Source organism: Aspergillus glaucus (genome assembly GCF_001890805.1).
Source record: "Aspergillus glaucus CBS 516.65 unplaced genomic scaffold ASPGLscaffold_2, whole genome shotgun sequence".
Classification (NCBI taxonomy): Eukaryota; Fungi; Ascomycota; class Eurotiomycetes; order Eurotiales; family Aspergillaceae; genus Aspergillus; species Aspergillus glaucus.
Genome location: NW_019170454.1, coordinates 1,385,173 through 1,410,401, shown reverse-complemented (window position 1 = coordinate 1,410,401; position 25,229 = coordinate 1,385,173). Strand labels below are relative to the sequence as shown.

Here is a 25,229-nt window from a genome sequence, read left to right as displayed (position 1 = left end):
CCCACTCAAGTCTCCACTCCGAGGTTCCTCCCTACGTACTCCCCTTTCAGTATCCTAAATGGGTCCGATCCACAAAGCACTGGAACTATTGGCGGAGAGGCCGTGACGGACGTGACGGGCCTCCAGGATGCTCGTGCCAATCAGCGGGTGTAATGGCGGGAAGCCCGTGCGACTGTCATATTTACTTTGTGTTTGAGGATTACAGTACCATAGCTCCCTCCAGTCTATCGTCTCACATGACCTTGTTGATACTCTGTAAGGATGAATTCTTGTACAACACAACATTCACCATCCTGTTCAGATCTGTTCAGAGTCGAGCCAACCTCCTGTTGTTGTGCAGGTCATCCGGTTCAAAAAAGTCCGGATACGATATAATCGATCTCCATCAGATTTCGGGCGAGATATCATCTTGTTATGGCGTTACCCGACAAACATGTGGTTAGTATTCTCAAAAAGAGACGCTAACAAAACTAGCAGCGAATATCATGTCAATCTTCACAGCCGATTGCCCAAAAATTTGACACTTGCATCATACTTTTTTTTTTTTTTTTTTCTCTGCAGGCCCATCGACATACAGATTACTGTACCGAGTACCGACGCTCTTCTCCGTTTCGGCAAATCCTTCGCTCGGTTAAAAAAAAAAAAAAAAAGAAAACATTAACAGCCACATTTTCACTGCGCCACAAAAATAGTCTTGTCTCTTGTGGATCGTCCTGTCATCGGTGTTTCCGGCATCCGAGCATCCCCGTGTGGCGCAGCTGTTGTTTTGATGCTGAAGATGTCATATCGCGATCGGATCTACTATTCTGGAAAGATATAAACAGAAATGAAAATTTTTTTATTACTGTTCGTCTACTGTATCATGCGCCCTGACCGAATATCTCGGCCACTAGCCTCACTTGCCTCGGTCGCATCGCTCCTACTTTCCTGTCTCCTGGCGGTGACGGCTGCGCTGCATTCTTTGACGGGCCGGCCAACGCTGGTACATATGATATATCAATCAAATAGATACGATATACGTTGGGCCACAATTTTCCGTCAAAATGCGGGTCAACTGATTCCGACCCATGTGCTAGTTTAGTTGAGTCTAGACATACGGAAATGTTCTCCTTATCCCTGGATACGGGGTGTTCTCTCTCGATGGACTGGACTATCTTATGAATCTGTCAATATGACAGCCGGACCCGCTAAGGAATATTCTGGATTTCCCTACAGAACACCGAGACAGATGAGTTGAATAGGAGTATGTACTGAGACAGAATATATTAAACCTCCACAGGCCACCTGTCATTATTTGGATCTACAGGGTACATGATATTGCAGTATGTGCGCATATCACGGATTACCCCGTATTACTTGTACAAATACTTTGACGTCCAAATACATACCAGTAAATCAGGTAGATATGCATGATCGGGCTCTCCGACGCTACCAGACTGCTTGATAATCCGCTGCATAATATTCATTATCTGAGGGTGAAGAATTTATGCTATCAAAATTACATTGTAGTACTTTTGGCGCTTACGATCATCTTGTGCAAGTTGACATGACATCCAGATCCCCGTTTCCATGTGCCATCTCGATAGACTCAAAGTCTATCGCGTCCGTTCCATGGAATGAACTCCTCAGATCATAATAGATAGATCCTGGTCAGAACTATATTTACGGAACACAAAACTCGGCGGAACCACCATCCGAATCGATAATCACATCCCATCACAAACATGATCCAGATCCAATGTAACACTCCATCATCTCGAACCTCCCCAATCCGAATTCCCTCATTCGCTGACACCCCCATCGATTTCGCTCTGTGAAACCTGTTCTCCGTGGATCTATTCGTCTTTCCCCGCAAAACTCTACTACCATTCACCATTTACCATCCGTGACTTTGTTTTACTGTATCGCGAACCTCTTGCTGCCTGTCGAACTACTGCTTGGACCTCCCTCCTCCTCTGCAAGGAGGTGTCACACTGTAACCAAGAGTGACATATGTATGTCTACCGCAGGGCGAGGGTGACGTACATTCAACCGGAAATGGACCATCGTTTCCATGTTTTCGGGGCGGCTTTGCTCTTTGGAATGAGGCGCTGTGGTCGGTTGTGTTCGTAATTTGTTTCCTGATTTGTCGGTTTGCTTACTGTAATGCGTATGCTGTCTGATTTGTATGCAGGATGCTGTGTAATCTGTACAGATAGGTTTGTGTGGTTAGTTTTTCGACCAGGCTGCATGACGAGGTTATTGGAATGTTAATCTGTATGTCTGTACTGTTTGGTTACGCATATGCGCAGGGCTGCAGTTTAGATAGTGACTAAGATTGAGTTAGTCTGGTGGGATGCGGAGTCGACCATGACTCAGTTCTATTTTAAATGTCATTGATAATGTTGGAATACTTCATTGCCTTCCATGCTAGGACTTGGTCATAGGCTCAAACTAACCGTGAGGTTAGTATTAATCCACTATGCATTTTTGGTCTATGCATTGTTGGTCTATGCATTGTTGGTCTATGCATTGTTGGTCATCTGTGCAGCCATATGGAGTCTCTACGCCTCGGTATTCATGATCGGATGATCGACCGAGCATCAATGATAAAAAGGGACTTAGTTGAATTGCATTGCTCGGAGCACCATGTCCACTCCAAAAACATACTTGCTAATTCTGCATAAGAGACAGTTAGTAGCATAGCTCGATTCGAATTGATTTTTTCCCCTAACCGCGATCCAGCCAGCCCTCGTCCCAAATACGCAAATAAGCGCCATGGAGCCCCGCACATGTCTTCCCCTCCTCTGCCTCTAGCAAGTAAATCAGGGTCACATGGCGTACCCCTGCATTGGCCTTAATGCAGAGCTCATGCGCCACGTAATCGATTCCTGCTTGTTTGCTTGCTTGTCTACAGAGTACCCTGTGCGGAGATATTTGCTTGATCTCTATCACACATACCTATTCCTCCATAGATAATTGGACCGTGTTCCGTCCTTTCCGAGGGAAAATGGCTCGGCTCGATCTGAATCTGGGGGTGGCAAGTTCGGGATAATACCACACGTCAAGCTCGAAGCGACTGACTCGACATAGCCTTCCTACGAAGCAAACAAAACATACTTACTTACCGACGGGACACGTTAGCGTGTAAATAAATTAACATCCCCTCCCACCGATCAATAAATGCAAGCTAATCACAAATAGATTATTTTTGCTTTTATTAATCTATAAGCAATGTTTACCTTCAGAGATCGATCGACACGTATACTTACTCTGATAGGCTGGATAACAATTATAAACTTTAATTTTGGAACCAAGTGGGTACTTTCCCGTTCGGAATTAGCTTCAAGCCGAGTCAGCGAAAATGAACACCATTCTCCCGCTATTCGTTACGGATATGGCTTTCCAAGAGCTCTCTTTCAGAGCTGTCCCCATAATATAGGGGCTATGGGCTCCTGCCCCATTTGTTTTGACGAATGATAGCTTTTGAATATATTTGATTTTTTAATTCTGAGTGGACGCTAATGGCTGGTAGTCTGGTACAGAGCTAGACTTAGTGTGTTTGCGATCGATTGTCTCTACCGAAATTCGGAAGGAACTCGGGTTAAGAGATTTTCCTTGGTCATTGCGCTAATTTACCAATGCCATGGCCGAGCTTTCTGCCGCTGTGGGATCTTGTAAGGTCTGAAGAAGTTTGTAAATATGCTAAAAAGATTAAATTCGTAGGCAAAATGTGTCATGGTACGTACGAAGTTCGTACGGTACTCCGCATACTCTGTGCTCAGTACTCTGTACCGGAAAGAGCTATACTGTAGGAAAGGATCTGAACCATTCGATCGGAAGCAATCTTCTCTGGTCTGTGCGTGTTTGTACTTGCACATTATGTGCTATGTACTACTCTGCACTCACTCTGCAGAAAGGAATATACAGCAATTGCCGATTAACCACTGCACCGGATAAACACAGGTCTCTACTCTGCACATAGTATGCACTCCACTCTGTCCAGGACTATCTTCAGAACTCAAAAAAAATAAATAAATAAATAAAATAAATCAGAGTAAAAGCCACCATCCAGGCTTCAGGCACAGGCACACGTCTACATATTCTAATTCGTCCAACCACACAAACTATTCGTGAAAATTCCTGTAGAAACAGTCCCCACCGATTCAGATCCGATAACCTAATAAAGCAGAGACGAGTTTACTAGTAATCGTGCCGTGTGTCCGAGACTCCGTACAGCGGAAGGATCCGCGGCCCGAAGTATACCGAGAGATACAGAGATCGTGGCTGGTGCGTATGTACTAAGAACTTAGCATGGTAATGGTATGTAAGTATCGACAGCACACATGAATGCTGTGCGCGTAATTTACCATGCTGGTGGGAACCTAAACTAAGAGGGGATCTGCGGGCCATGAGTTGGGGAAATGGTTTGAACCTGATCTTCCGTGTTTTGGGTTTTTGTTTATGTTTTTCTGTTGGGAGTGTTTGTGGTGTAGAGTGAAGAATGTTGGATTGGATTTCGTATACAGATGCCAGATAGGGTTACTGCAGAAGTAAGGTCAAAGGTACAGTACTAAAGTAAGACAGTAGCCATGATTCGAAACAAAGATAATGTTCATCACGAACACCCCGATGACCGATGATGCCGCGCTGATGTCATTAGATGATCCACCACAAACATACTACTTGTCGTACTCGTACTTGTACATATGTGGCTGTAGATGTACAAGCATGTTTCAGGTAATTACAGCAAGATCGTGAATAATCCCTGGGCAAACCAGTGTGGTTACTGTATTATGTACTGTGTTAGGGGCCAGGCCCGGAGACACTAATGACTAGTTTGGCACAAAAGATTTCGTTGGGGAAGAGAGGAACAAATGCCCGATCGGGCGGCTCTATATACATGCGCGCGCAGTGTGGGTAAATAGTTCCTCCGATAGTTAGTTAACCTCTCCGTCCTGACTAAACATATCGCTTATGCGACAGGCGCAGCCTGTGACTGACATACTGTGATATTACTTCCTTGTGGCGATAAGATGCTTATGGCAGCCACACGGAGTGCATGGAACGCAATCTTGTATCCTATACCCTGAATCCTTGCATATACTTATATATTCATCAGTAATATATTCGAGTAGCCGCGGTAATAATAGCTTAAATTTGGAATGCAGCGTTTCCGGTTCATTAGGACACGGCAGAAAGTAACGAGCAAGCAAGTGATATCAATCTCCGCAAAATGACGGGACGGTAGATGCAGTGAGCTCTTTCGGGTATGTCCAGGAATCTACAGATTGATAACAAATTCCTTAAGAGATTTGTCCGTGATGTCCTAGTATTGGTGGGATGTTAGTGCGCTGCAGTTTGCTGATCGTTGTCATCATAACGGAAATAACACGATACGGGTGTAAGTGTACTTTTATTGTATGTACTGGTCTTGTATCTGTATTATGTACTATGTACTATGTAGACGCTCGTCATTATTCCTTTCCTTTGGGATCTGTGCATTGGGCTTGTGCATTGGGGCATGTGGCGGTCGTGTACCAGTAAATAACACCGGAGACGTTGGTACTCGGCTGTAGCCGGTCGCTGGGCAGTTCCAATCCTGCTTCTCTGCCACCTATATAGTAGAAGTGCTACAAAAGTAACAAAGGATTGTCATAACACCCCTGGGTACGGACTTAGCGAGTCGGTCTTTGCTGGCTTTGCTATACGATACTGGCATAATAATTCAAATGGACAATTTTCCATATATGATATCCATCTCTAGGCATTGAAAAGAATCTAAGAATCCTGAAAACAATGACAAATATTGAGAACGGATATATATATATCAACCATCTATTCTACACTCCGCAGTTCGTCGATCGCGTGCCAGGATATGTATCCGGACGATCGACACCTAAGTACACCAAGTATTTTCTATAGACCACAAAGTCGCAAGTATTCAGAAAGAAGACAAGAATTATAGTGAAACTTAGTATGGAAAATTGAGGCTTCGTTTGTAACCACGTGACTGCCAAAGCGGCCACGGTTCTCGAGTTTCTCATCCATGGTGATAGTTGTTACTTACCCCTGATGTTCCATTCAATTGATCAGAATGACAACCTTGACCAGTCTCCCCATCGACACTCTAATACACATAATTTCCTTCCTACCATCGAATCATGATGTGGAAGCACCATCCGTTCAATCCCGAGCTCTTGACTCTCTTTGCGTCATGGCAGCACGCAAAAAGTTTCATCGAATTGATATCCGGGGCACGGATTGCAGTGTGGACCGTGCATTTAACCTGCCATGGATATCCTGAGAAGACCAACTCTGGGGCGCTATGTACGCCATATTGGGTACTGGGAGAGTGTTGGAACACAAGGATTATGCTGAAAAAGAATGCCAACGGGAACTGAGCGAGGATGAGATGCGGTTTCTCCGGGCTGCGACTCGACGAGCAGGGTTTGTGAATTCCGAGGAGGAGCGAGTGGTTAATATGTTGATGCAGAAATCAAGCTTGACAGAGCTTGGTTAGAATTCAATGCATCGGCAAACAAAAGATGGATACTTCAGCAGCAGTGGCACTCGTGGAGCGTTTATCTTGCAAGCCCTGGCTGCTTTGCTGATTTCGGTCTCACCAGACCTGGAGAGCATGAAAATGGCACCGAAATTTGCTAACTATACAGGATTCTACTGGCCTGAAGGAAGGAAGAAGGGAAAAGTTCAACCTGTTCTATTCCCTCTCTACGAGATGTTTCGTCGAACCAACGCGGACCCCAGTGATAAGCCATATCTGCGAAATATCAGCAGGATATATTTCGTCAATAGTCCTGGTATTTGGGTGACCCCCGACGAATACCAAGACATGGATTTTCTAGGTTTTCTGGCGATTACCGACTGTCTTCCGTCCATTGAGTGCGTGGGCATAGATGTTCTGCAAGAAGACCACAAATGGGAAACCCCGACTAGAGCCCGAATCGTCCAATATCAGCAGAATCGCTATCAACCACTCATTATTATTTGCCGTTTATCTTGCTAAAGTTGTATACTCGTGCAAGACCCTCCGCAAATTCCAATATTCATTAGGGGGATGAATATATATTCGCGAGGAAGACGAGAACTTCAGCCCCAGGACATTGCTGTATGCACTTCTCCAACACAGAAAGACGTTGGAGATACTGGACCTGAATATCGAATTCGACTTATCTATTTTGGACTAACTCAAACAAGGCACAATCAAATGTAAAGACGATGGCGAGATTGAAAAGGAAATAGACTAAGCTTTGAATGCCTTGTTTGACTATGACAGGCGTCATGCAATGGTTGAGAGGAATAGCACACACCCGGTATCGATGTGAGAACAAAGCGGATCGCTCAAGAACTTTTCGGCCTTGAAGCGACTGAGCCTAGGTGTCAACATTTTGATGTACTTTATACGAGTCAACAACCATGACCTAAGACAGATCGACCCGGTCGACTGTTTACCGGATAGCCTGGAGCATCTGTGTATTCGCGGATACTAGAAAGGGAAAAATAAAAAGTACGACGCTCAAATAGATCGATTGATATAATTCAAGGAGTCAGGTGCCCTGAGATTAGAAATTGAAGGCATCGACAAACTCATTCCTAATGCTGAGCACTGGTGGCACGGTGATGACCCTGAACTGATGTATAATTTACCAGAACCTCCCAGGGATCAGAGGTGATTGGATCCAGTTCAAATTTCGCGTGTATAGAGCCATCCAAGAACGGTTCATTCTATTATACGTTTATAGAGACCCGAAAACTCAACGAACCACCTCATCCTGCGTCTTCCTTGGCGCAAAAGGACTTTTCTTCACAAGAATGAAGTCCCGCTCCAGCAACCAGAACCCTTGACTCTCCTGTCCATCAATGGTCTTCAGAACGGGCTCAACATTATGCTTCTCTGCAAGCTCCATGTCTTTACACCAGCGATAATCCACAATCAAACTCTGCTTGACCCCAAAGACCGTATCACTCTCCACAAACTTGCTGTCTCGAGAATACAGAGCAGTAATCAACCTGGAATATTGCGGATGCTCGATCATAAAATGCTACCAACCCATCAGCAATTGAATGATAAAGAACCAAGCCAGGGCAGGGAAAAGTACTTACCATATGAGCAGGCCGATACCAATGCCTCTTCAGCGTCCTCAGCAGCTCTCCGACAGGCCCATCATTGGAAATCGGATACGCCACCGGCTTCACACACGAGAACAGATAATGGCCATCCTCATTGGTGGCTACCTTCCCACGACAGTTCGGATCTGCACTTTCTTGCACTTCATATTCGAGGTCGTATACCCCATCACCGTCGGTTTCCCACACGTCAATCAGAGCCTTGCTCACGGGATTGCCGTCCGTATCTTTGACGTATCCTTGCACGATTGTCGGTTCGCCAGGTGTGCCGGATGTGGTGATAGATTCACCGTATTGGAATGAATGCGCCTCCTCATCGTGGAACGGGCCAAGGACAGAGGACTCTGTTGCGCCTGGGACAGACGGGTATGAGATGGCGTCCACCAGAGCAGAGATTCCTAGGATGTCAGACAGGAGGACGAATTCGTGACGGACGTCCGTGGAGATCTGGCCGACCTGTTACTCAAAGCATCAGAGTTCGTCCTCTTTTGATTCAAAACGCGGCTTGGGGTAAAGGAAACGCACCTTAGTCAAAAACTGCCACGCCTGCTCCCACTCATCAAACTGCAGTCCCACATCTCTGATATAATCATGCGACGCTTTGACCAACTTCATAATCAGAAAACGCAAACGCGGGTTATCACACATCGAGTTGATCTTCATAACGTTCTCCGTGATGTTTTCGATGGTTAGGTCGAGCATTGAGGGCAAGGTTGCGGCGATTGCTTCGGGGTTGCCGGACCATTTTGCGCGGGTGGCTTCGCTGATTGTTGGGCGAGTACTGCCATTGGACATGTTCTCAGACATGGTTTATTCGATTGGGTTATGGGAATGGATGTGGGATGATGGTGGCTGTTGTGGTTGTCTTGGTTCTGGTTCTCTACCGCGGGCCTGCTACTTCTTATACCTTGTCTGAGACGGATTTTCGGGAATATCCATTCAGTGATACTGCTAACTTACTCCATCCCCGCATTATGCGTCCGGGGAACTAACAATTACTACGAAGTTTTGCGGAGGTGTAGTATACTCCAGGTGTTCGCGGTTACCGAATCCGTCGGAGCGGAGCAGCATCCGTCGGGACATCGGACATAACAACAACAACAAGAATAGCAACCAGGATGCCCTAAACACTATGAGATATTTTACATAACATGAACTCTTTGACCGAGGATATCCTTTGTCCATGGAGGCCCGTGTCCCGACGGATAAGCCAAGCAGATAACGGATAAGCATGATGTGAGGGGTTTATCGGTGTAGTACACTGATAGATAACTATATCTACAAGTATGACTATGATAGATAAAAATTTGTATATAGCCCGACTACGTCTCTGTGCTAATCTGTATACAATGCAAAGTTATTGCCCTTCCAAAGTCAAAATGTCCTTCGACCAAGACACCCTCCGCGCCCGCTTCTGCCATGCCCTCTCCGAAATGTACAGAACCGAAGTCCCGTTATACGGCGACCTAGTCGACCTAGTCTATGAAGCAGACGCTACAGCCCTCAAGTCCCAGAAAACGCGATGCAAAGACAACCACAACCACATCGACCTCGACCCAGATACGATCCTTCCCTCCCGAAACCGCGTCGAAAGACACGGCGCAATCCGCCTCGGTACACCACACGAACTATCCACTATCCGCCGCATGTTCGCCACCATGGGCATGTATCCAGTGGGATACTACGATCTCAGTGTCGTGGGGTTCCCAATGCACGCGACTGCATTCCGGCCGAGGAAGAGGGAAGCGCTTGATAACAACCCGTTTCGGGTGTTTACGACGCTGTTGAGGATGGAGTTGTTGACAGAGAGGACGAGGGAGTTAGCAGTCAGGGCGCTGAGGCAGAGGAGGGTTTTTACGGAGAGGTTGGTTGAGCTTATTGGTCGGGTTGAGGAACAGGGGTCGTTGAGTGAGGAGGAGTGTAAGGAGTTTATCAAGGAAGGGCTGGAGACGTTTCGTTGGCATTCACAGGCGACGGTTACGTTGGAGGAGTATCAAATTCTGAAAGACGAGCATCCACTGGTTGCTGATATTGTCTCGTTCCCGAACTGTCATATCAACCATCTCACACCGCGGACGATCGATATCGACCTCGTGCAGAAATTGATGCAAGACCGTGGGATGCCTGCAAAGGAACGCATTGAAGGACCTCCGCAGCGGAAGTGCCCGATTCTCTTACGGCAGACGAGTTTCAAGGCACTGGAAGAGACGGTTTATTTCCGGGATGCGTCGTCGGGTGTATATATCAAGGGATCTCATACGGCGAGATTCGGGGAAGTCGAACAGCGGGGCTACGCCCTGACGCGTCAGGGTCGTCAGTTGTACGATGAGATTCTGGAACGAGTAAATGCGGAGACAGCAGAGGTGAAGGCGTCTGCGGCTCAGTATGAGGAGATCTTGCAAAGACGGTTTCTGGAGTTCCCGGATGATCTGGACCAGTTGCGATCTCAGAAGCTGGCGTATTTCTGCTATAGACTGGAATCATCAGCAGTCATCAATGGAAAACAGAAACCCCAGGCAAGTGCAAAATTGAGTGAACTGTTGAAACAGGGTATTCTCGAATACGAACCCATTATTTACGAAGACTTTCTACCGTTATCTGCGGGAGGAATCTTCAACTCGAACCTCGGAAATCAGTCCCAGTCACAGCAACTGATTCGAGACGCGGGCTCAGATCTGAAGGAATTCCAACGAGCACTGGGTGATTCCATAAAGGATGAGTTTGATTTATACGAGCAGATGCAGCGAGAGAGCCTGGAGATTTGTGGGAAGTTGTTGGGAGTTGAGATATGTAAATGACTGGAATTGTATTAGTCTCCACGCTGTTTTCATACAATAGTCATGTTTCCCTTATAATCACGACTGCGCCGAGGAAATAATAGAAGCATATTGATACCAGGACTCTTGGTATTAGCATTAGATACTACTACCTTGCTATACAGGTGCCCTAAACGATAGATCACATGATGTAATTGTGTTCATTAGATGTAAACTTTTCTCATTACTTTCCTCTGTACCTTAGTTATCTCGAGCCCGTATCGACTCAAAATGTTAGAACAAACGGGACGATTTTTTTTTTTTTTTTTTTTTTTTTGTTTTTTGGCAACCCTTGGATCGATAAAGAGGTATAATTTACCAACCCGCAGCCCTCGAAATGGCGAATCAAGAAAAAAAAAATACTCGGAGACCGTCCGGCAATTCGACTTACTCGAAACGATTGGTGGTCCCACGCTCTCCTACAGCGAGGCGATATTCATCTGCGAAAACGTCAATAAAACCACCGAGGAAGCCTTCTTGAAGGTCTACCGACAGATACCACACGTGGCAACCGAAGGCGAGCCTCACACTATCAGAGCACAGCAAGCGGGAACGGGTACCTTTTGCGATATTGAAGCGTACATGAAGTTTGCCGCGAGACAAGCGACACACCTACCCATCTGCCTGGCACACAAGTCTGAACGTCAGGATGAATACGATCTGGTCCCAGCTGGGTTTATCGAGTATATGGTGTACACTAAATTTCCGGGTCTCCGTCTGAGCAAAGAAAAGTTCTGGTCGCTGGATGGCGATGAGCGCGAGGAGATCCGGCAATGCTTTATTTCGGCATTCAAACAAGTTGCCATGAAATTTCCTTTTGCATGTCAAGACTTACTGACTTAAATTGTACCAACTCAATGAGATGTGCTCTGTCAGGCTGAAGCCTTGGTTGCGTGGGATTCATCATTTGGTTGGGCACAAGGGATCTAAGAAAATGTGAGTGTACCTGTCTCTTAACCATCTTTGCGTATCTTGCTAACATGTGTCATAATAGCTACATTGTCGATTTTACAGTTACACACCTGATGGAGGCAAAAGCTGATTGGAACGACTTCTTCTTCGCCTCCTGGGTTTTGGCTTATCCTCCAAAGGGTACCAATGGGATGAATAGCGAAGTGACCTCTCCAGATATGTCGAATTGGAAATTCTAAGGGCTAGTTCCAGTTCCCTTGGATGTTCTTTTAGAATTGCTGTACCTTGATTTATTAATTACCGTCGTGCTTAATATCATGAGTTATTGATTCACACCAGGTGTTTAGTTATTATCATCATTATCACTCTGTACCAGCACGATATCAGCATGAGATGGTGAAAATGATCCACAACACATGCTAGACTGGGGCGGCCACTCATGCATAACGGCATCCGACAGCCTGTACCAGCAAATATGGACGGCTTATCTCAAACATATAATGAAAAAAGAAACCCTAGAAAGTTACAGGTAGACCTGATATAAAAGCCACTTGGTATGTATTCCAACCAGGGCCATTACTAGGTTCAAACAAGCACAATGATCCATAGTGCACATAAGTATATTTAAGCGCCACTAACAGTTTCTAGAAAAATAGTCTCGTATGTGCTCATGAACCCATACCGGAAGCCGAGATATCCTATAGAAATGGTTGACTGTGCCGAGCAAAGAACAGCTTAAAACCAATGTCCGAATGCTCAAAGCGAAGAAAAGAGGTGCCCAACTTGTATACCAACCAAGTACAGCTCTGCTCAATGCATCTTGCAAGCTGTATTGACGGTGGCTCTAATTTGTCAATGGTCATCAACATATTCATCGCCGTTGAGAAATGCGGCATCTATATTAAATGGCTTTTTCCCATACCACATTTCTAGGGCTGTGATCTTGTCCTTGGCGAAATACCCATACAGCAAAAGCAAAATTCATTTCTATACAAACCGTGGGTGAGAACATAAGTCAGCGTCTGGCTTGTGTCGAGCAGAGGTATCCCGCTGCAAAGAGAAACGCTCTGTTTGGATTAGGCAATAGTCCATATTAGGGATTCTCATCAGCTCCTCGTCGGTTTAGCACATAGATCTAAGGGCTGGAAGATGGGATCTCTTATGGTCGTCCGCACTCAGTGCAAGGAGGCCCCAAACAAATACAAGCGCGCTTTTGCTCAATTCTTCGAGTCGGTACTGTAAATTGATAAGTTCTATTTTAAGATTCGAGGACGCCTGTAATTTTCCGGGCTGGCCTGTTTCATGAAAGTGCCTCGCTGAAACCTGAGTCACCCTCTCTCGTGTGAAATCAATGTGCTCCTGCAGGATTAACACACTGCAAGAGCGCAAGCTGCCTCACGTGCTCCGATTATCCCTTTCTCGAACATGGGATGGGGTTCCAGCTGACGATTATTTAACTTGATATTCATGTTATCAAATATAGTTGTAGCCTAGGCGGTGCGGTTCTTACCCCTTGCCTATGAGTTGATTCATGTAACCCAAAGGAATATTAGTCCCCTAAAGAAATGTCTTGTTGAGGACAATTGCATTTAGCAACTTATCATCAACATCGAGTGCTCCGGCACATCGAAGATTGCGTAGCATAAGTCGTTATCGCACCGTTATGCATATGCTGTGGCCTCGAAAAGAGACCTGCTTATTGAATCTCCCTTAGCCCCAAGGGTATAGATTGAGAAAGTATCTCTGGGTCTGTGACGGACAGATATTACCACACGCTTGAAATAATTCCCAGAGACGTAGACAAGAGCGCAAAATGGGCAACACGACTTAGAATTTCGGCAGAGACCACAGCAAAAATTATAGACCTCCTTATATGAGGTGGAACGTGAGCCGTAAGACGAAAAAAGGGTGGCCCTTTGTGTGTTGCGCTAATATTAATTGAGGAGACATAGTATATGCCCCTACCGCTATATGTATGATCTGGTCGTCAACGCGAGTGTATCGTATAAGACTAGGGCTTGTCTTAAATTTGCCGGCGCCAGCAATGTATTCACCAAGTGAAGCGAAACGCATCCGGGGAGGATGAGATTAGTCCGGTCCCCAGCCCCGAGTTTCTCCCGGGCGAGATAAAAAAGCGGATTCCGTTAGCGGGAACGGCAGCCTAATACCTCTTTTTATAGTAATCCTAATGGTCATTCGGACATGTTATCTTTTTCGTGAGCCATCCTTTTCTCAAACCCTGTGAATCCTCTTGGTTGCAAGAAGATAGTCACATGAAGACTTCGAATCTTCGAATGGCTCGCTCGAGGGATCGTGTTATGGACTGGTATATAGCCCTATGGACCACTATGTTGGCTAGCATATCGTATATCGTAGCCATATAGTAGATGTCTCTGACAAGTTCAAATTAGGCTGTAAAACGAAAGAAGGGAGGGACGGGGCTAAGTCAAACAAGAGAGAAAAGGACGAAGTAGACGGATGAGAAATGATGACATTTTACATTCACTGCACCTAACCCATCAAGAAGCGCAAATTTATTGCAAAGAAAGAAGATAATAAGTGAATCTTTCCTCTAGGATGATGCATTAGGTTGGTTAGCTATACAAGTCTAGTATCTATATGTACATGCAATCATCAACCACCAAATGGTTACTCATAAGCTGCCTTAAACCCCTCACTAAACCCATAATCCGTATACCCTTCCTCACCCTGCGCATAAACACCCTCCTGTCTAACCTCCGCCAATGGCAGCCCCTCCCGAACCCTAAACGACAGATCCGGATTCGCAATATACGGTCTCCCAAAAGCAACCATAACATCATTATCCTTGTACTCCTCCTCAACAGCCTTCACCGCGGTCTCACCCGTATAGTTAGCAGCAACCATAACCGGACCAGCCTTGTTGTAGCTATCAATCAACGGACGGAGGGATTCACCAGCGGTCTTAGCCTCCGACTCGCAGAGATGCAAGTACGCGAGTTTAAGGTCTGACAGGTTCTCGATGAGATGCGAGAACTGCGGAATCGGGTCTTCCATGCGCATATCCTGGAATCTGCTCCAGGGACTTAGTCGGATGGCGGTTTTGTCGTTGCCCACGGCCTTTGTGACGGCGCGGGTAACGTCTAGTGCGAAGCGGGAGCGGTTGGGAATAGTACTGCCCCAGTTATCGGTGCGATTGTTGGCTGTGTCTTGGATGAATTGGTCGACGAGGTAGCCGTTTGCTCCGTGGATCTCAACGCCGTCGAAGCCTGCTTTTACTGCGTTTTCTGCTGCGGCTGCGTAATCGCCCACTGCGGCGAGAATTTCTTGCTCTTTTAACGGTCTGGGGTGGTGCATTTCTCCGCTGAACATGCTCTTCATGGGTACATCGCCGCTAGACACAAGGTCCAATCCCTTCTCCTTCATAAATCCCGGGTTCGCAGTACGTCCCAGCGCCCAGAGCTGCATGTAGATATGCGAGCCCTTCTCGTGCACTGCATTAGTGACTTCTTTCCATGCGGAGATCTGCTCCTCGCTGTAGATCCCGGGGACGTTGGTGTAGCCGCTGTGGCGCGGGGAGATCACGGTTGCTTCGGTGATTAGGAGGGAGCCTGGGACGGAGGCGCGTTGGCGGTAGTAGTCTTTGACGAGGGGGAGGAGCGGGGCGTGGGTGTTGGAGGCGCGGAGACGGGTCATGGGGGCCATTGTTAGGCGGTGGGAAAGGGTTGATTGGCCCACGCGGAGGGGGGTGAAGAGTTTGGAGGTTGACATGTTGGTTAATTTGGAGTATAGAACGAATGATAGGAAAGAATTGATTGAGTACAAGTAAGTATCCTCTAGTATGCCGGTGGATATAAATAGGATAGGCAGTCTGCAATTGTACTCCGGAGTACTCTGTACATACTCCGTACGTACCCCTGGTACGGATTAACTTCTCCACATTGATTTCTCAGCCATCATCTTCAGCCAATCATATTACTTACCTTCCCGGAGTCTGCAGAGCGAAACTCCGAGCGTCAGTCATCCCCGTCCGCCCGGGTTCCGGGAGCCCACAGCGGAGCCCGATTCGGCAATGATTCTGATTGGACGGGGAGAGTCAAGAGCGAAAGGCGACAGATGTATTAGACAGTCGTTCACCCCGTACCGGAATTGCAACAACGTTGCATATATAGCTTAGTGTCTATGTTAAAATACGTAGGAATGGAAAGCATAATGTTATCACAATGTATACGTATTCATTGAATATGCTACCTCGGGCATTCTGATGCAAAACGAAAGTCAACAGCATAGCTAAAGAATCATGAGCATCACATGGATAATCATGCACCATAATATATACACCCCCCGAAACCTAATTGAACCAGATCCATTCCGGCCATTCAGTCAATGAACCGCAGTCTGATCGTAGTTCAGATCACACGCATGCGGATTCTTCAAGCAGTACTTCGGCATCAATGCTTCAGCCTGCACTCCATTTGCAACCAAATACTCCCGGAAGTTCAAAATCCGCTGCGTCATCGAGGTCGTCCGCTTGTGTCCCTTGTCATCGCGGTTGCCAGACCACACCAGCTCCGCCAGCGCAGCAGCACGAGGCCAGATCTTGCTCGACACTGTCACGTCGTCGGTCTGCTCAGTCCACAAGGCAGCGGCTGCTCCGATAACATGCTTCGCTTGCGTTTCGGTGAGGTTGGTCGTAAAGTCGTAGTCGTAGATTCGCTGCCACGACTTGTACGGTGCGCACCACGATCCACCGTTGCCTCCGTAGTTGAAGTTAGGAGTGTCGGGATCTGGATTGTCCATGACATTGTATCGAGGGTCATTGCCAAGGAATCCGCCCTGGCCACAATCCAGGTAGAGAAAGTCGGACGACGACACAATCACGTCGTATCCTTGTGCGGTCAGTTTATCGATATATTCAAGTCCATTGTTCCAGTTCTGCATGACCACATCCTTGGGTACTTTGTGGGCATGCTCAGTGGACAGGACGATGTCTTCCCACATGATCAGACGGCGATTGCTGTGGACACTGCGGAATATGGGCATGGAACGGTCCACCCAGTACTGCGCCAAATCATTATAGGTACGCGAAGGATCCTCAGCAAACCACTCGGTAACATGGCGACTGTAGTTGAAGCAGTTGGGCTGAATTTCGTCGGCCCCAACATGGAACCACTTGTCAGGGAAGATGCCCGACAGCTCACGGTAAACATCGCCCACGATATCGTATGTTTTGTTGTTCAAGATATCAAGCTGGCCCGGGTTTGGTTCGACTGCAGTGTGATACTTCCATACATCGTTGGACCACCAAGAGTCAGTGCATGTCACGATTTCCGGATCGACCTGCTGCCATCCAGCAGCTGCATGACTGGGCATGTCAACCTCAGGAATGATGCGGACTCCACGAGCACGGGCATAGCCGACAATGTGGCGCATGTCGTCGTGAGTATAGATCTCCCGTTTCGAGTAAGCGTCGTTGGTCATGTTAGGATGCGCGTCGATCTGTGCAGGCCACGACTGCGCATCACCAATGTGCCAGTGCAGGACATTGAGCTTGGACAGGGCCAGACCATCGATCTGCTCGAGCAGTTTGGGGACCGTGATGAAGTTACGACCAGTGTCGATCATGATACCACGGTACGGATACAAGGGTGCATCCCAAATTTCGACAGGCTGCTCAATAATCAATCCTCCATGACCGTCGGAAATGATCAACTGCTGCAAAGTGGTAAACGCATGGAGAGCACCCCAGACAGTCTTGGCGGAAATGGAAACACTGCTGGAGCTCTCCGTAACATTCAACGAGTAATACTCATCGACACCATGTTGCAAATCAGCATGAGTATCCTCAACCCTGACATCAACATAGGTCAACGACGGGGAAGGTGCTCGTTTGGCCTTGCGAGCGGAGGGAGTGGGAAATGCAGGATATGAAGCGATAGGGGCCTCTGTAGCGGCAGGAACCCAATGCAGCGAAGAAACAGCGTGCCAGGCTCGATCCCAAGCGTTGGCCAGAAGCTGAGTGTGGGTGTCACGTGTTGCACGGAGCGAGATGCGGCCGTCCAGATGTTTGGGGCCGGACGATCCCCAGGTGATCTTGCGTGGAGCTGGCAAGGGGTTGACGCTGATTGCTGCGACTGATGAGACAGCCGCAGCCAGAGTCAGTATAGAAAGCTTCATGGCGGAAAATGATGGATTAATAGTGCATGGAGATGGAAGATGTTGAAGAAGAGTAGATGGGGAGGTGCGGAGAAATAAAGGAGGAAGGCGAGGGAGATCAGCTGGTGATCAGCGAGGGAAGCTGAGCTTTAGCACTTTCCCAACATTCCACAGTACAGTCCAGACATGCCATTGAGAGACACCAGAACGGCTTTTTACAGCGAGAAATTCATGTGTGACCATAATAGAGCCGTTGGGGAGACTGCAGTTCATACCTGGTTGTATTGAGAATGTTTGTTTACTTTGTTTGTGGAGTACTCCGTACTACAAGTATACACGCTATACTCCGGGTAAAGCTCGGTTCGTTACTGTACCTAGTTACATAGTACAAGTTATGGTACATTATATCGACCAATGATAACTTAAATCAATTTTCCAACGATTTTTCCGTCTCTATTCCCTCGCGAATGCTCTCCTTGATTGCCTCTGCTTCCTGGTCAGACGGCGCCACGCAGGGCCGTCGCGGGTATTTCCCGTACCCCCGATATGTCTGCAACGCGCTCTTCACCCCCACAAATCCTCCCTTGATAGCAAGCCAATCCGCACGGGCCACAATCGCTTGGAGCTTCTGCGCCTCCGCCACATTGCCGCTGTTGTAAAGCTCCATGACCTTCACGCAGGAGCGGGGAATCAAGTTGGCAATACCAGCAATCACACCAGCGCCACCGGCGATAAGCGTCTGCAGGGTAAAGTCCGAAGAACCGCCAAAGGTAAGGAAGGAGGGCTTGACCTGCGATGTAATACGGGCGAGTTTGCCAGTGTTGCCGCATGTGAGCTTGGTGCCAACAATGTTGGGGTGCTGAGAGAGCACAAGGATATCATCGGACGTGAGATCGATACCACCCGAGGCACCGGGGAAGTTGTAGATGAGGACAGGGAGGGGCGAAGCGTCTGCGGCGATACGGAAGTGGTCGAGCAGGGCCTCGTTAGACACCTGGCCCTTGTAGTAGCATGGCGGAAGAATAATGGTGCAGTCTCCTCCGGCCTCTGCAGCGTCTTGACAGAACCGAATCGTTTCTCTGGTAGACGAGGATCCGCAGCCCACAATCACGGGCACGGAGGTGAAGCCGGCAGCGTCGAGAGCTTTACGAGTGTGAGCTGTGACAAGTTTGCGCTCCTCCCGATCGAGGTGGACGGCCTCGCCATTGCTTCCCTGTGTGACAATTCCGGTGACACCAGCTTGGGCAAGGTAAACCGCATGGGCTTCGACGGTTGGCAGGTCTAGGTCTTCATTCTCTTGGAAGAAGGCGACGGTAGGAACGTAAACGCCGGGGACAAGTTGTCTCGTCATTTTGTAGATTCTGAAACAATTGACAATTAGCTACGGTCGGAAGGACAGGTTTATATAGCAGTATAGATCCGGAGAAGCACCGATGCAACCCCGCCCCCACGAGTGTATCGCGATAGTAAAGATGCTCCGTCACTGGCCGAACCCCCACGCTGCCAAATCCGGGGTTGCGTGGGATGATGACTCAGCTGTCTTCTTCACTCGGCACATATTTATGTATGCACTGTCGTTCTATATAGATGCAGAATTAATATAGAGAAAATGATATAGATTGAGGGGAAGAAAAGATGAAAGTGATGTGTTGAATAGAAGTCATGCCATGTATGCCAATTACCAAAGTTACCGTACGCACCCACCTTAACACGCCCGTCTCCCTGTATCGTTCCGTACCGTAACATCGCCAACTGCTCCTTCGGCCTCAACTTTTCTCTCTCGCTCTTCGCCGGCGACCAGCAGCTTCAATCCCGGCTGAACTCCTTTATTCCTCCATTATCGGTTGCCCTATACCCAGAAACCCTCCAGATGTAATTCACCATGGCTGTCCGGTCCAGGTCGTCTCTGCATGTGCGACAGGATTCCGATCTGAGTCTGCTTCCTCCGCCCTCCAAACGCCCTCGTATACAACATCTCAATCCCCTTCCTTCGTCTTCTTCGCGCCGTCTTCGTCGTCGCGGCAGTTCGCCCGATCTGCTAGATACCACCATCGAGCCCGCTACCACCCCTAAACCTCTCGCTGTCCGTCCCGCCAACTCACCCCTTTCGGCCGCTACTGCTGCTCCGCTACCGCGCGCATCGGCGCGACGACCACGACTCATATCCTCGGCCTCGTCATCCACATATAACCACCGTTCTCCTCCTCCCTCATCTTCTAATAACCCGAAAACTCCGCATTTCAGAAATCGCCATGATGTCCCGTCCACTACCCCCATCCCAGATCCGCGCGAATCCCCCGATCCGCTAGATACCATATCTCCCGCTCCCGCGATTTCCTCCCCCCGACCACGTCCGCCTCCCGCTGTGCGTGAGAGCCGCCACCATCACCCACAACAACCCAAACAGCAACACAAGGTTGAAGACAAGCCTGCGGAAAATCCAGTGGGGTCAGACAAGACATCCCGGAACAATGTCAGTCGGACTTTGCAGAGGAATAACAGCGTTCCGCCGCCGGAATCGCAACCGCCGCCAGCTCCAGCTCCAGCTCCCGCCCCCTCCGCGGGACGGGAACGGCGGTCCTTGCGATCTCATGACAGCGGACCCAAGTTTAGAAGCGAATTGGCTGCTTATTTCCCGAACTACGATCAATTGCTGAGTCTGGAACCGCAGAAAACGGGTATGCTGCGTGCCAATTGTGTCTTTTGTATCGGCGTGGAACTGACGGGATCGTAGAATTCCTGACCGGAGATACGGCGATCCAGTTGATTGACGATCTCACCAAACCTCCGTCGACATACCTGCCTCCTGATCCGGAATTGCCCTTTGGCAACCCTCTTTTGAAGTTCCACAGTTGCAAGGTAGTACAATTACCGGAACCCAAGGAGGACCACGATGCTGGCGAAGAAGACCCCTTGAACGAGGGAGCCTATTTCCGCGCGCACCGCAGAGTCGAACGACAGGAGAAACAACTTCGGAATATCGAGCGTGAGCGTGCCCAGCATGAAAAGCTCCAGGTAGACCGTCTCCTAGAGGAGCTACGAGGTCACGACTGGCTTCGCGTGATGGGTATTACAGCCACAGATAACAAGAAAGTCTACGAGCCGAAGCGCGACTTTTTCGTCAAAGAACTCTCGGCTTTGATTGAGAAGTTCAGAATCTGGAAAGAAGAGGAGAAGCGTCGGAAACTAGCCAAGGACAAGCCGTCCTCACCAGATGTTCCTCCCGAGAACGATACCATTCGGGATAGCATCGATGTCCAGAGTAATGGCGAACCCGCTGATCCCAACGACGTCGATGTCCAAGCAGCCCGACAACTCCATCGCGAAGCCCGAACCGCCACATCGGGCAAGAAACCCAAACCCTCAGCATCATCCGAGAAACGCCGCAAATCCAAAACCGCACCATCTACTGCTGACCAGGATTCATCAGAGCTACAGCCCTCTCAACAACCTCCACAATCATCACCTCCTCTTGCTCCCGAACTTCTTCCAACTGTTGAGAATAAAACCTTCACCTCGTTCTACTCCGATCCTCAAGTTCGCGCCATCTCTCTGGGGAAGGGAACACCCCCTACCAACCGCCGAACCAACCGTCTTCAACATCAAACGCTCGCCTTTGGCCATCCAATTCCAGAGATGGAAGAGCAAGAGTTCGAATTGCCGCCTGAGATCCTCACCGAAGACGCAATTCTGGCGAGCCAGCGGAAACAGAGGCGGATGAGGAGGGATAGCAGAAGAGGACAGGGGTAGCGCAGTATAGTATATTATCGTCCTTCGTTAGTTCATATTCCTTTTATCTCTTACTTCTTTCTTCCTGGACTGGGTCCAGATCATGCCGTTTCTATTAATTTTTTTTTTTTTTTTTTTATCTCGTTGTGACATTACTGGGCTAGCATAGCATCGTTTAGATTAGGGATAGCAATATCGATCTTCTTTTTATGTCTGGAAATATACTCACTAGACGGCCATCCGACTTACCAAATTGGGGACATTGTACCTTCGCGCGCATGGGACGGCAACCAATTCTTGGCATGGTCTGATGCCGAAATCTCACTACCTGGGGGACCTTCCTCGGCTTCTTTCTTCAGCACGAAATGAATCTTCGCTGCGTCAAGAGAACTCACGCATGATCCCACAAACAGTCACCAGGAATGAATGCAATGATCTTCGCCCTGAGGAGAACGGGTTATACATGCAGAAGTACGATTTGAGGTACAAGTTATTCACTCCACAGAAATGGTCACTTCAAGTGACCGATTGAGAACGACCACCTGACATTTGGACTGTTCCTACCTTTCCAGCAGCTACCATAACTAACTCTCGCGAGCTCCATTTTTCACCTTCTACATCTTAAAACCTGAGCTCGTTTGTTAACAAAATGGTCCGAGTGGGACGCCTGGTGCGAGGAAGGTGGTTTGAAAGCAACTGGTTGGGATTGTATGCCGTGGACTACCCTGCCAAATCCACCCTCAACGATGCCCTTTATAAGGAAGTAGGACTTTTGAATGGCGATTGTCACGATTTCAAACAAATCTCAAGCTAAAGTACAACGGACACCACGGAGCTGGAACGTGAAGTATTCGCCTATGTACTTTTCCGAGCGCCGGTGACTCGCTTTTCTGCAAATATGGCAGTTGGCTGGTGATGAAAAAGATCTTACGAAATGATAAAACAAGAACATGCTGACATATTTCTAAATTTCAGGAAGTTGACGTGAACATCAAGAGAAAGTTGTCATCAGCCGTCACAAGAGTTGACTAATACTCTTTAAGATGAGGTCAAGAGAGCAAAATGACAAGCCCCTTCCTCTCCGATGCCAGGGACAGTGAGGTGAACAAATTTGAGGCCAGGCGGAGCTATCAGTGAAAATGCGCAAAATGTTAACGATTAATTGAACCAGAGACCAATATCAAGAAGAAAAGAACTGGATACTTACCGAAAGACATCGCTGGAAACGTCAGGCGAATACAAGCGAAGCTCTGCATTATAGGGTATTAGCCCTCAGAGGTACTACGGAACAACCCCGAGAAGAGTACGCACCCAATCGGCGACCTAACAGAAGTCTACCAGATCAGGCAGGCATTATACGTCCTTTGCATTCTCACATACTGGCGCCAGTGTTTGTCGATACTTCGAGAACTAGAATACTAGAAACGTCGTTTTTTCTCCAAAATACCACGCTCGCCATGTACAAGACAGAAAATGTGGACTGTGCACGCTGCCAAAAGGCAGCACACGCATTCGTTTCCCAGTCTTACTAGGACTCTCGTACCTGGGCATGCTTGCAGCAGACGAGTTGATAAGAGTTATGTTTTGTCCACTATCGATGGGCTTTTTTTATGTCTGGGACACTACGCAGGACTTAATTCAACATCCGCGCGCGCGCTATATCCCCTATGGTACATTGAGCCATACAAACCAAGATCCAACGCTCAGAAAGCCTCGACCGGCGCAATATCCTGCCCGACACTGCCAAATTTACCAGCAAGATTTACTTGCCTTCTCCCGTGGATCCGGCAAACTGGGTGGCTATCTTGAACTTCGAACTTCAACATCATGATAGAAGCTAGAGGAGCTGCTTTCATTGGGTGGACCTGATAGACCACTCTGTGGTAAATCCGGTATCAGTGACGGGTGTACACAACCGCAGTCGGGATCCAGGAGACATGAAATGCTCACCGAAATGGAACACTGACATTGATTGAATATACGAAGAAGGTAAACCGACGTTACAAACAAAACCCACGGCTTCATGGCATCATCCATTCAACGAAGAAGGAACACTTATCGTGGCCCTAAAACTGTAACGGCTGAATCATTACATGGAGCAGTGCCCTGTCGCGTGCCTGGCTAAGAACAGAGGTATTTCATCGAGCTTGAGGACTCGTGATATACGACCTGTGTTCATGTATAAACAAGTCGGAAGCCTTGAGTCAATCGCCGTGTCTCTTGCGAGTCCGATCAAACTCGGCAATAGGCACACAACAAGCCATGCTCTACATGGCTATGACTTCCTTGGCCCGAGTATTGGACCGAATTTTTTAACGCTGTCATCAGCCTCTGTGATAAAAGGAAGATACCACGGATATCTCGGAAGGCTTTTTGCTTCCTCCGCGAAAGGCTCTCGTGGTTCTGTCTTATAAACAAAAGACGATGGCCACTGAATACACCACTTCTGTTCGGTAAATGGGGTGTCCCAATGCCTTCAACACGAACGATCCCACAACCAGGGACACAGAGGGACATTCGCCTCAGTGAAGGGTCCGCTTGCCAACTTAGTCTCAAGCCAAAATGGATTAACAAGCTATATACGGCAACCACCACATTCACCTATCATTCTTGAAAAGTTTACGGAAACAAAATATTCAAAGCTATGCTTTCAGAGATCTATACGCCATCGGATCACCCTTGACCCGCTATAAGGCGACATGATCAAGTAAGCCAGTAGGAAGCCATCAGACAAGGGAAAAGAATATTTGGTGTGATATACAGGCGGACTGGTACGCACGATGTATCTGCAGCTTGCAGACCCATGTCCGAGGATGTCCGCATGTCTTGCACAAAATATACATGCGTAATAGCATTCCAACTGGTATTGATGGGGCCAGAGTGGATACAGAAGGTAGAGGCGCAGGCCCCATACATCAGATCGGGCAAAAAGATGCAATGGCATACACAACAAATTTCGTGAATACTTCTCCGAGATTTGTCTACGTACGACGCTTGGAAGAAGGGGAGATCTTGCAGAATCACTCCAGTAGTTCGGCAGATCCCGTGCTCAATGCCTAGATTATTGCGCACATTGGGTCACTAAACTGGCTTAAACAAATACAGCGACTGCTTTCTATATTCCGGACGCGCGCCTTACCCTGGGCGTGGTGCGGGAATTTTTTGAAAAAGGCAGAGAAGACGCTGACCAGCCAATCGAGCATTTCCTCCGTTTGATAATACTTACGCTCTAAGAACAAGCATGGCCGCAATTAGGAACGCAGAGAAATATCCCTCGGTGAGGAATCATCAAAGTACGCTCGCCAGCCCGAATCCATCTAACATGAATTGACCAGTCACTTATCCCCCCAAAATAAAAAAGCAAAGCGGATTGGGGACGTGACGGCGTCAATGAGGAGCGTCTTCTGGTAGGCGTCTTTGACTGCAGCAGGAGAGCAAGCGCGCAGCTCGCTGCGGGTATACTTCAGGCAGGATTACGAGACGATCCATTTCCGGCAGATCCAAGCGTTC

The 25,229-nt window shown here is 48.0% G+C and overlaps 8 protein-coding genes across 8 annotated transcripts; 2 read left to right on the top strand and 6 right to left on the bottom strand.

Annotated features, from left to right (window-relative positions):
• Positions 1 to 635: 635 nt before the first annotated feature.
• Positions 636 to 4,063, bottom strand: ASPGLDRAFT_1500122 (uncharacterized protein). Its single transcript, XM_022542096.1, has 10 exons — positions 3,729 to 4,063; positions 3,619 to 3,663; positions 3,252 to 3,260; positions 2,941 to 3,077; positions 2,715 to 2,902; positions 2,650 to 2,658; positions 2,026 to 2,186; positions 1,881 to 1,973; positions 1,389 to 1,451; positions 636 to 1,163 (listed from the first exon to the last, which is right to left on the bottom strand). Exons 1-10 carry the CDS (start codon positions 3,858 to 3,860, stop codon positions 861 to 863), a joined length of 1,140 nt encoding a protein of 379 aa, XP_022405456.1. The 5' UTR covers positions 3,861 to 4,063; the 3' UTR covers positions 636 to 860.
• Positions 4,064 to 7,754: 3,691 nt separating this feature from the next.
• On the bottom strand, positions 7,755 to 9,056 carry ASPGLDRAFT_163436 (uncharacterized protein; the record flags this gene model as incomplete). Its single annotated transcript, XM_022542545.1, has 3 exons — positions 8,653 to 9,056; positions 8,104 to 8,583; positions 7,755 to 8,042 (listed from the first exon to the last, which is right to left on the bottom strand). Exons 1-3 carry the CDS (start codon positions 8,932 to 8,934, stop codon positions 7,755 to 7,757), a joined length of 1,050 nt encoding a protein of 349 aa, XP_022405455.1. The 5' UTR covers positions 8,935 to 9,056.
• Positions 9,017 to 9,424, bottom strand: ASPGLDRAFT_743041 (uncharacterized protein). Its single transcript, XM_022549728.1, has one exon. It carries the CDS (start codon positions 9,358 to 9,360, stop codon positions 9,100 to 9,102), a length of 261 nt encoding a protein of 86 aa, XP_022405454.1. The 5' UTR covers positions 9,361 to 9,424; the 3' UTR covers positions 9,017 to 9,099.
• Positions 9,425 to 9,506: 82 nt separating this feature from the next.
• On the top strand, positions 9,507 to 12,094 carry ASPGLDRAFT_1500109 (VOC family protein; the record flags this gene model as incomplete). The annotated part of the gene is made up of 5 exons (XM_022542095.1): positions 9,507 to 10,917; positions 11,069 to 11,094; positions 11,250 to 11,633; positions 11,827 to 11,879; positions 11,938 to 12,094. The coding sequence occupies 5 exons, from the start codon at positions 9,507 to 9,509 to the stop codon at positions 12,092 to 12,094; spliced, it is 2,031 nt and encodes a 676-aa protein (XP_022405453.1).
• Positions 12,095 to 14,420: 2,326 nt separating this feature from the next.
• Positions 14,421 to 15,560, bottom strand: ASPGLDRAFT_42372 (alkene reductase). The gene has a single exon (XM_022545594.1). The coding sequence runs from the start codon at positions 15,537 to 15,539 to the stop codon at positions 14,505 to 14,507; it is 1,035 nt and encodes a 344-aa protein (XP_022405452.1). The 5' UTR covers positions 15,540 to 15,560; the 3' UTR covers positions 14,421 to 14,504.
• A 484-nt stretch (positions 15,561 to 16,044) lies between these two features.
• Positions 16,045 to 18,243, bottom strand: ASPGLDRAFT_742922 (beta-N-acetylhexosaminidase). The gene is made up of 3 exons (XM_022549726.1): positions 18,220 to 18,243; positions 17,993 to 18,168; positions 16,045 to 17,932 (listed from the first exon to the last, which is right to left on the bottom strand). Exons 2-3 carry the CDS (start codon positions 18,009 to 18,011, stop codon positions 16,218 to 16,220), a joined length of 1,734 nt encoding a protein of 577 aa, XP_022405451.1. The 5' UTR covers positions 18,012 to 18,168; positions 18,220 to 18,243; the 3' UTR covers positions 16,045 to 16,217.
• Positions 18,244 to 18,335: 92 nt separating this feature from the next.
• Positions 18,336 to 19,746, bottom strand: ASPGLDRAFT_42370 (dihydrodipicolinate synthase family protein). Its single transcript, XM_022545593.1, has 2 exons — positions 19,695 to 19,746; positions 18,336 to 19,569 (listed from the first exon to the last, which is right to left on the bottom strand). Exon 2 carries the CDS (start codon positions 19,339 to 19,341, stop codon positions 18,418 to 18,420), a length of 924 nt encoding a protein of 307 aa, XP_022405450.1. The 5' UTR covers positions 19,342 to 19,569; positions 19,695 to 19,746; the 3' UTR covers positions 18,336 to 18,417.
• On the top strand, positions 19,607 to 21,857 carry ASPGLDRAFT_71701 (acetyltransferase SAS4-like domain-containing protein). The gene is made up of 2 exons (XM_022549567.1): positions 19,607 to 20,668; positions 20,725 to 21,857. The coding sequence occupies exons 1-2, from the start codon at positions 19,873 to 19,875 to the stop codon at positions 21,738 to 21,740; spliced, it is 1,812 nt and encodes a 603-aa protein (XP_022405449.1). The 5' UTR covers positions 19,607 to 19,872; the 3' UTR covers positions 21,741 to 21,857.
• The last annotated feature ends 3,372 nt before the right edge of the window (positions 21,858 to 25,229 follow it).

Excerpts from the sequence above, each read along its gene's own strand:
- ASPGLDRAFT_1500122 (XM_022542096.1), bottom strand. The coding sequence starts at position 3,860 with ATGTGCAAGTACAAACACGCACAGACCAGAGAAGATTGCTTCCGATCG. Across the intron at positions 2,903-2,940 it reads AATTATCTATGGAGGAATAG|GGTACTCTGTAGACAAGCAA; the intron begins GTATGTGTGATA and ends ATCTCCGCACAG. Across the intron at positions 1,164-1,388 it reads CATATCTACCTGATTTACTG|ATTCATAAGATAGTCCAGTC; the intron begins GTATGTATTTGG and ends TCATATTGACAG.
- ASPGLDRAFT_743041 (XM_022549728.1), bottom strand. The coding sequence starts at position 9,360 with ATGCTTATCCGTTATCTGCTTGGCTTATCCGTCGGGACACGGGCCTCC.
- ASPGLDRAFT_42372 (XM_022545594.1), bottom strand. The coding sequence starts at position 15,539 with ATGGCCCCCATGACCCGTCTCCGCGCCTCCAACACCCACGCCCCGCTC.
- ASPGLDRAFT_42370 (XM_022545593.1), bottom strand. The coding sequence starts at position 19,341 with ATGACGAGACAACTTGTCCCCGGCGTTTACGTTCCTACCGTCGCCTTC.
- ASPGLDRAFT_71701 (XM_022549567.1), top strand. The coding sequence starts at position 19,873 with ATGGCTGTCCGGTCCAGGTCGTCTCTGCATGTGCGACAGGATTCCGAT. Across the intron at positions 20,669-20,724 it reads TCTGGAACCGCAGAAAACGG|AATTCCTGACCGGAGATACG; the intron begins GTATGCTGCGTG and ends ACGGGATCGTAG.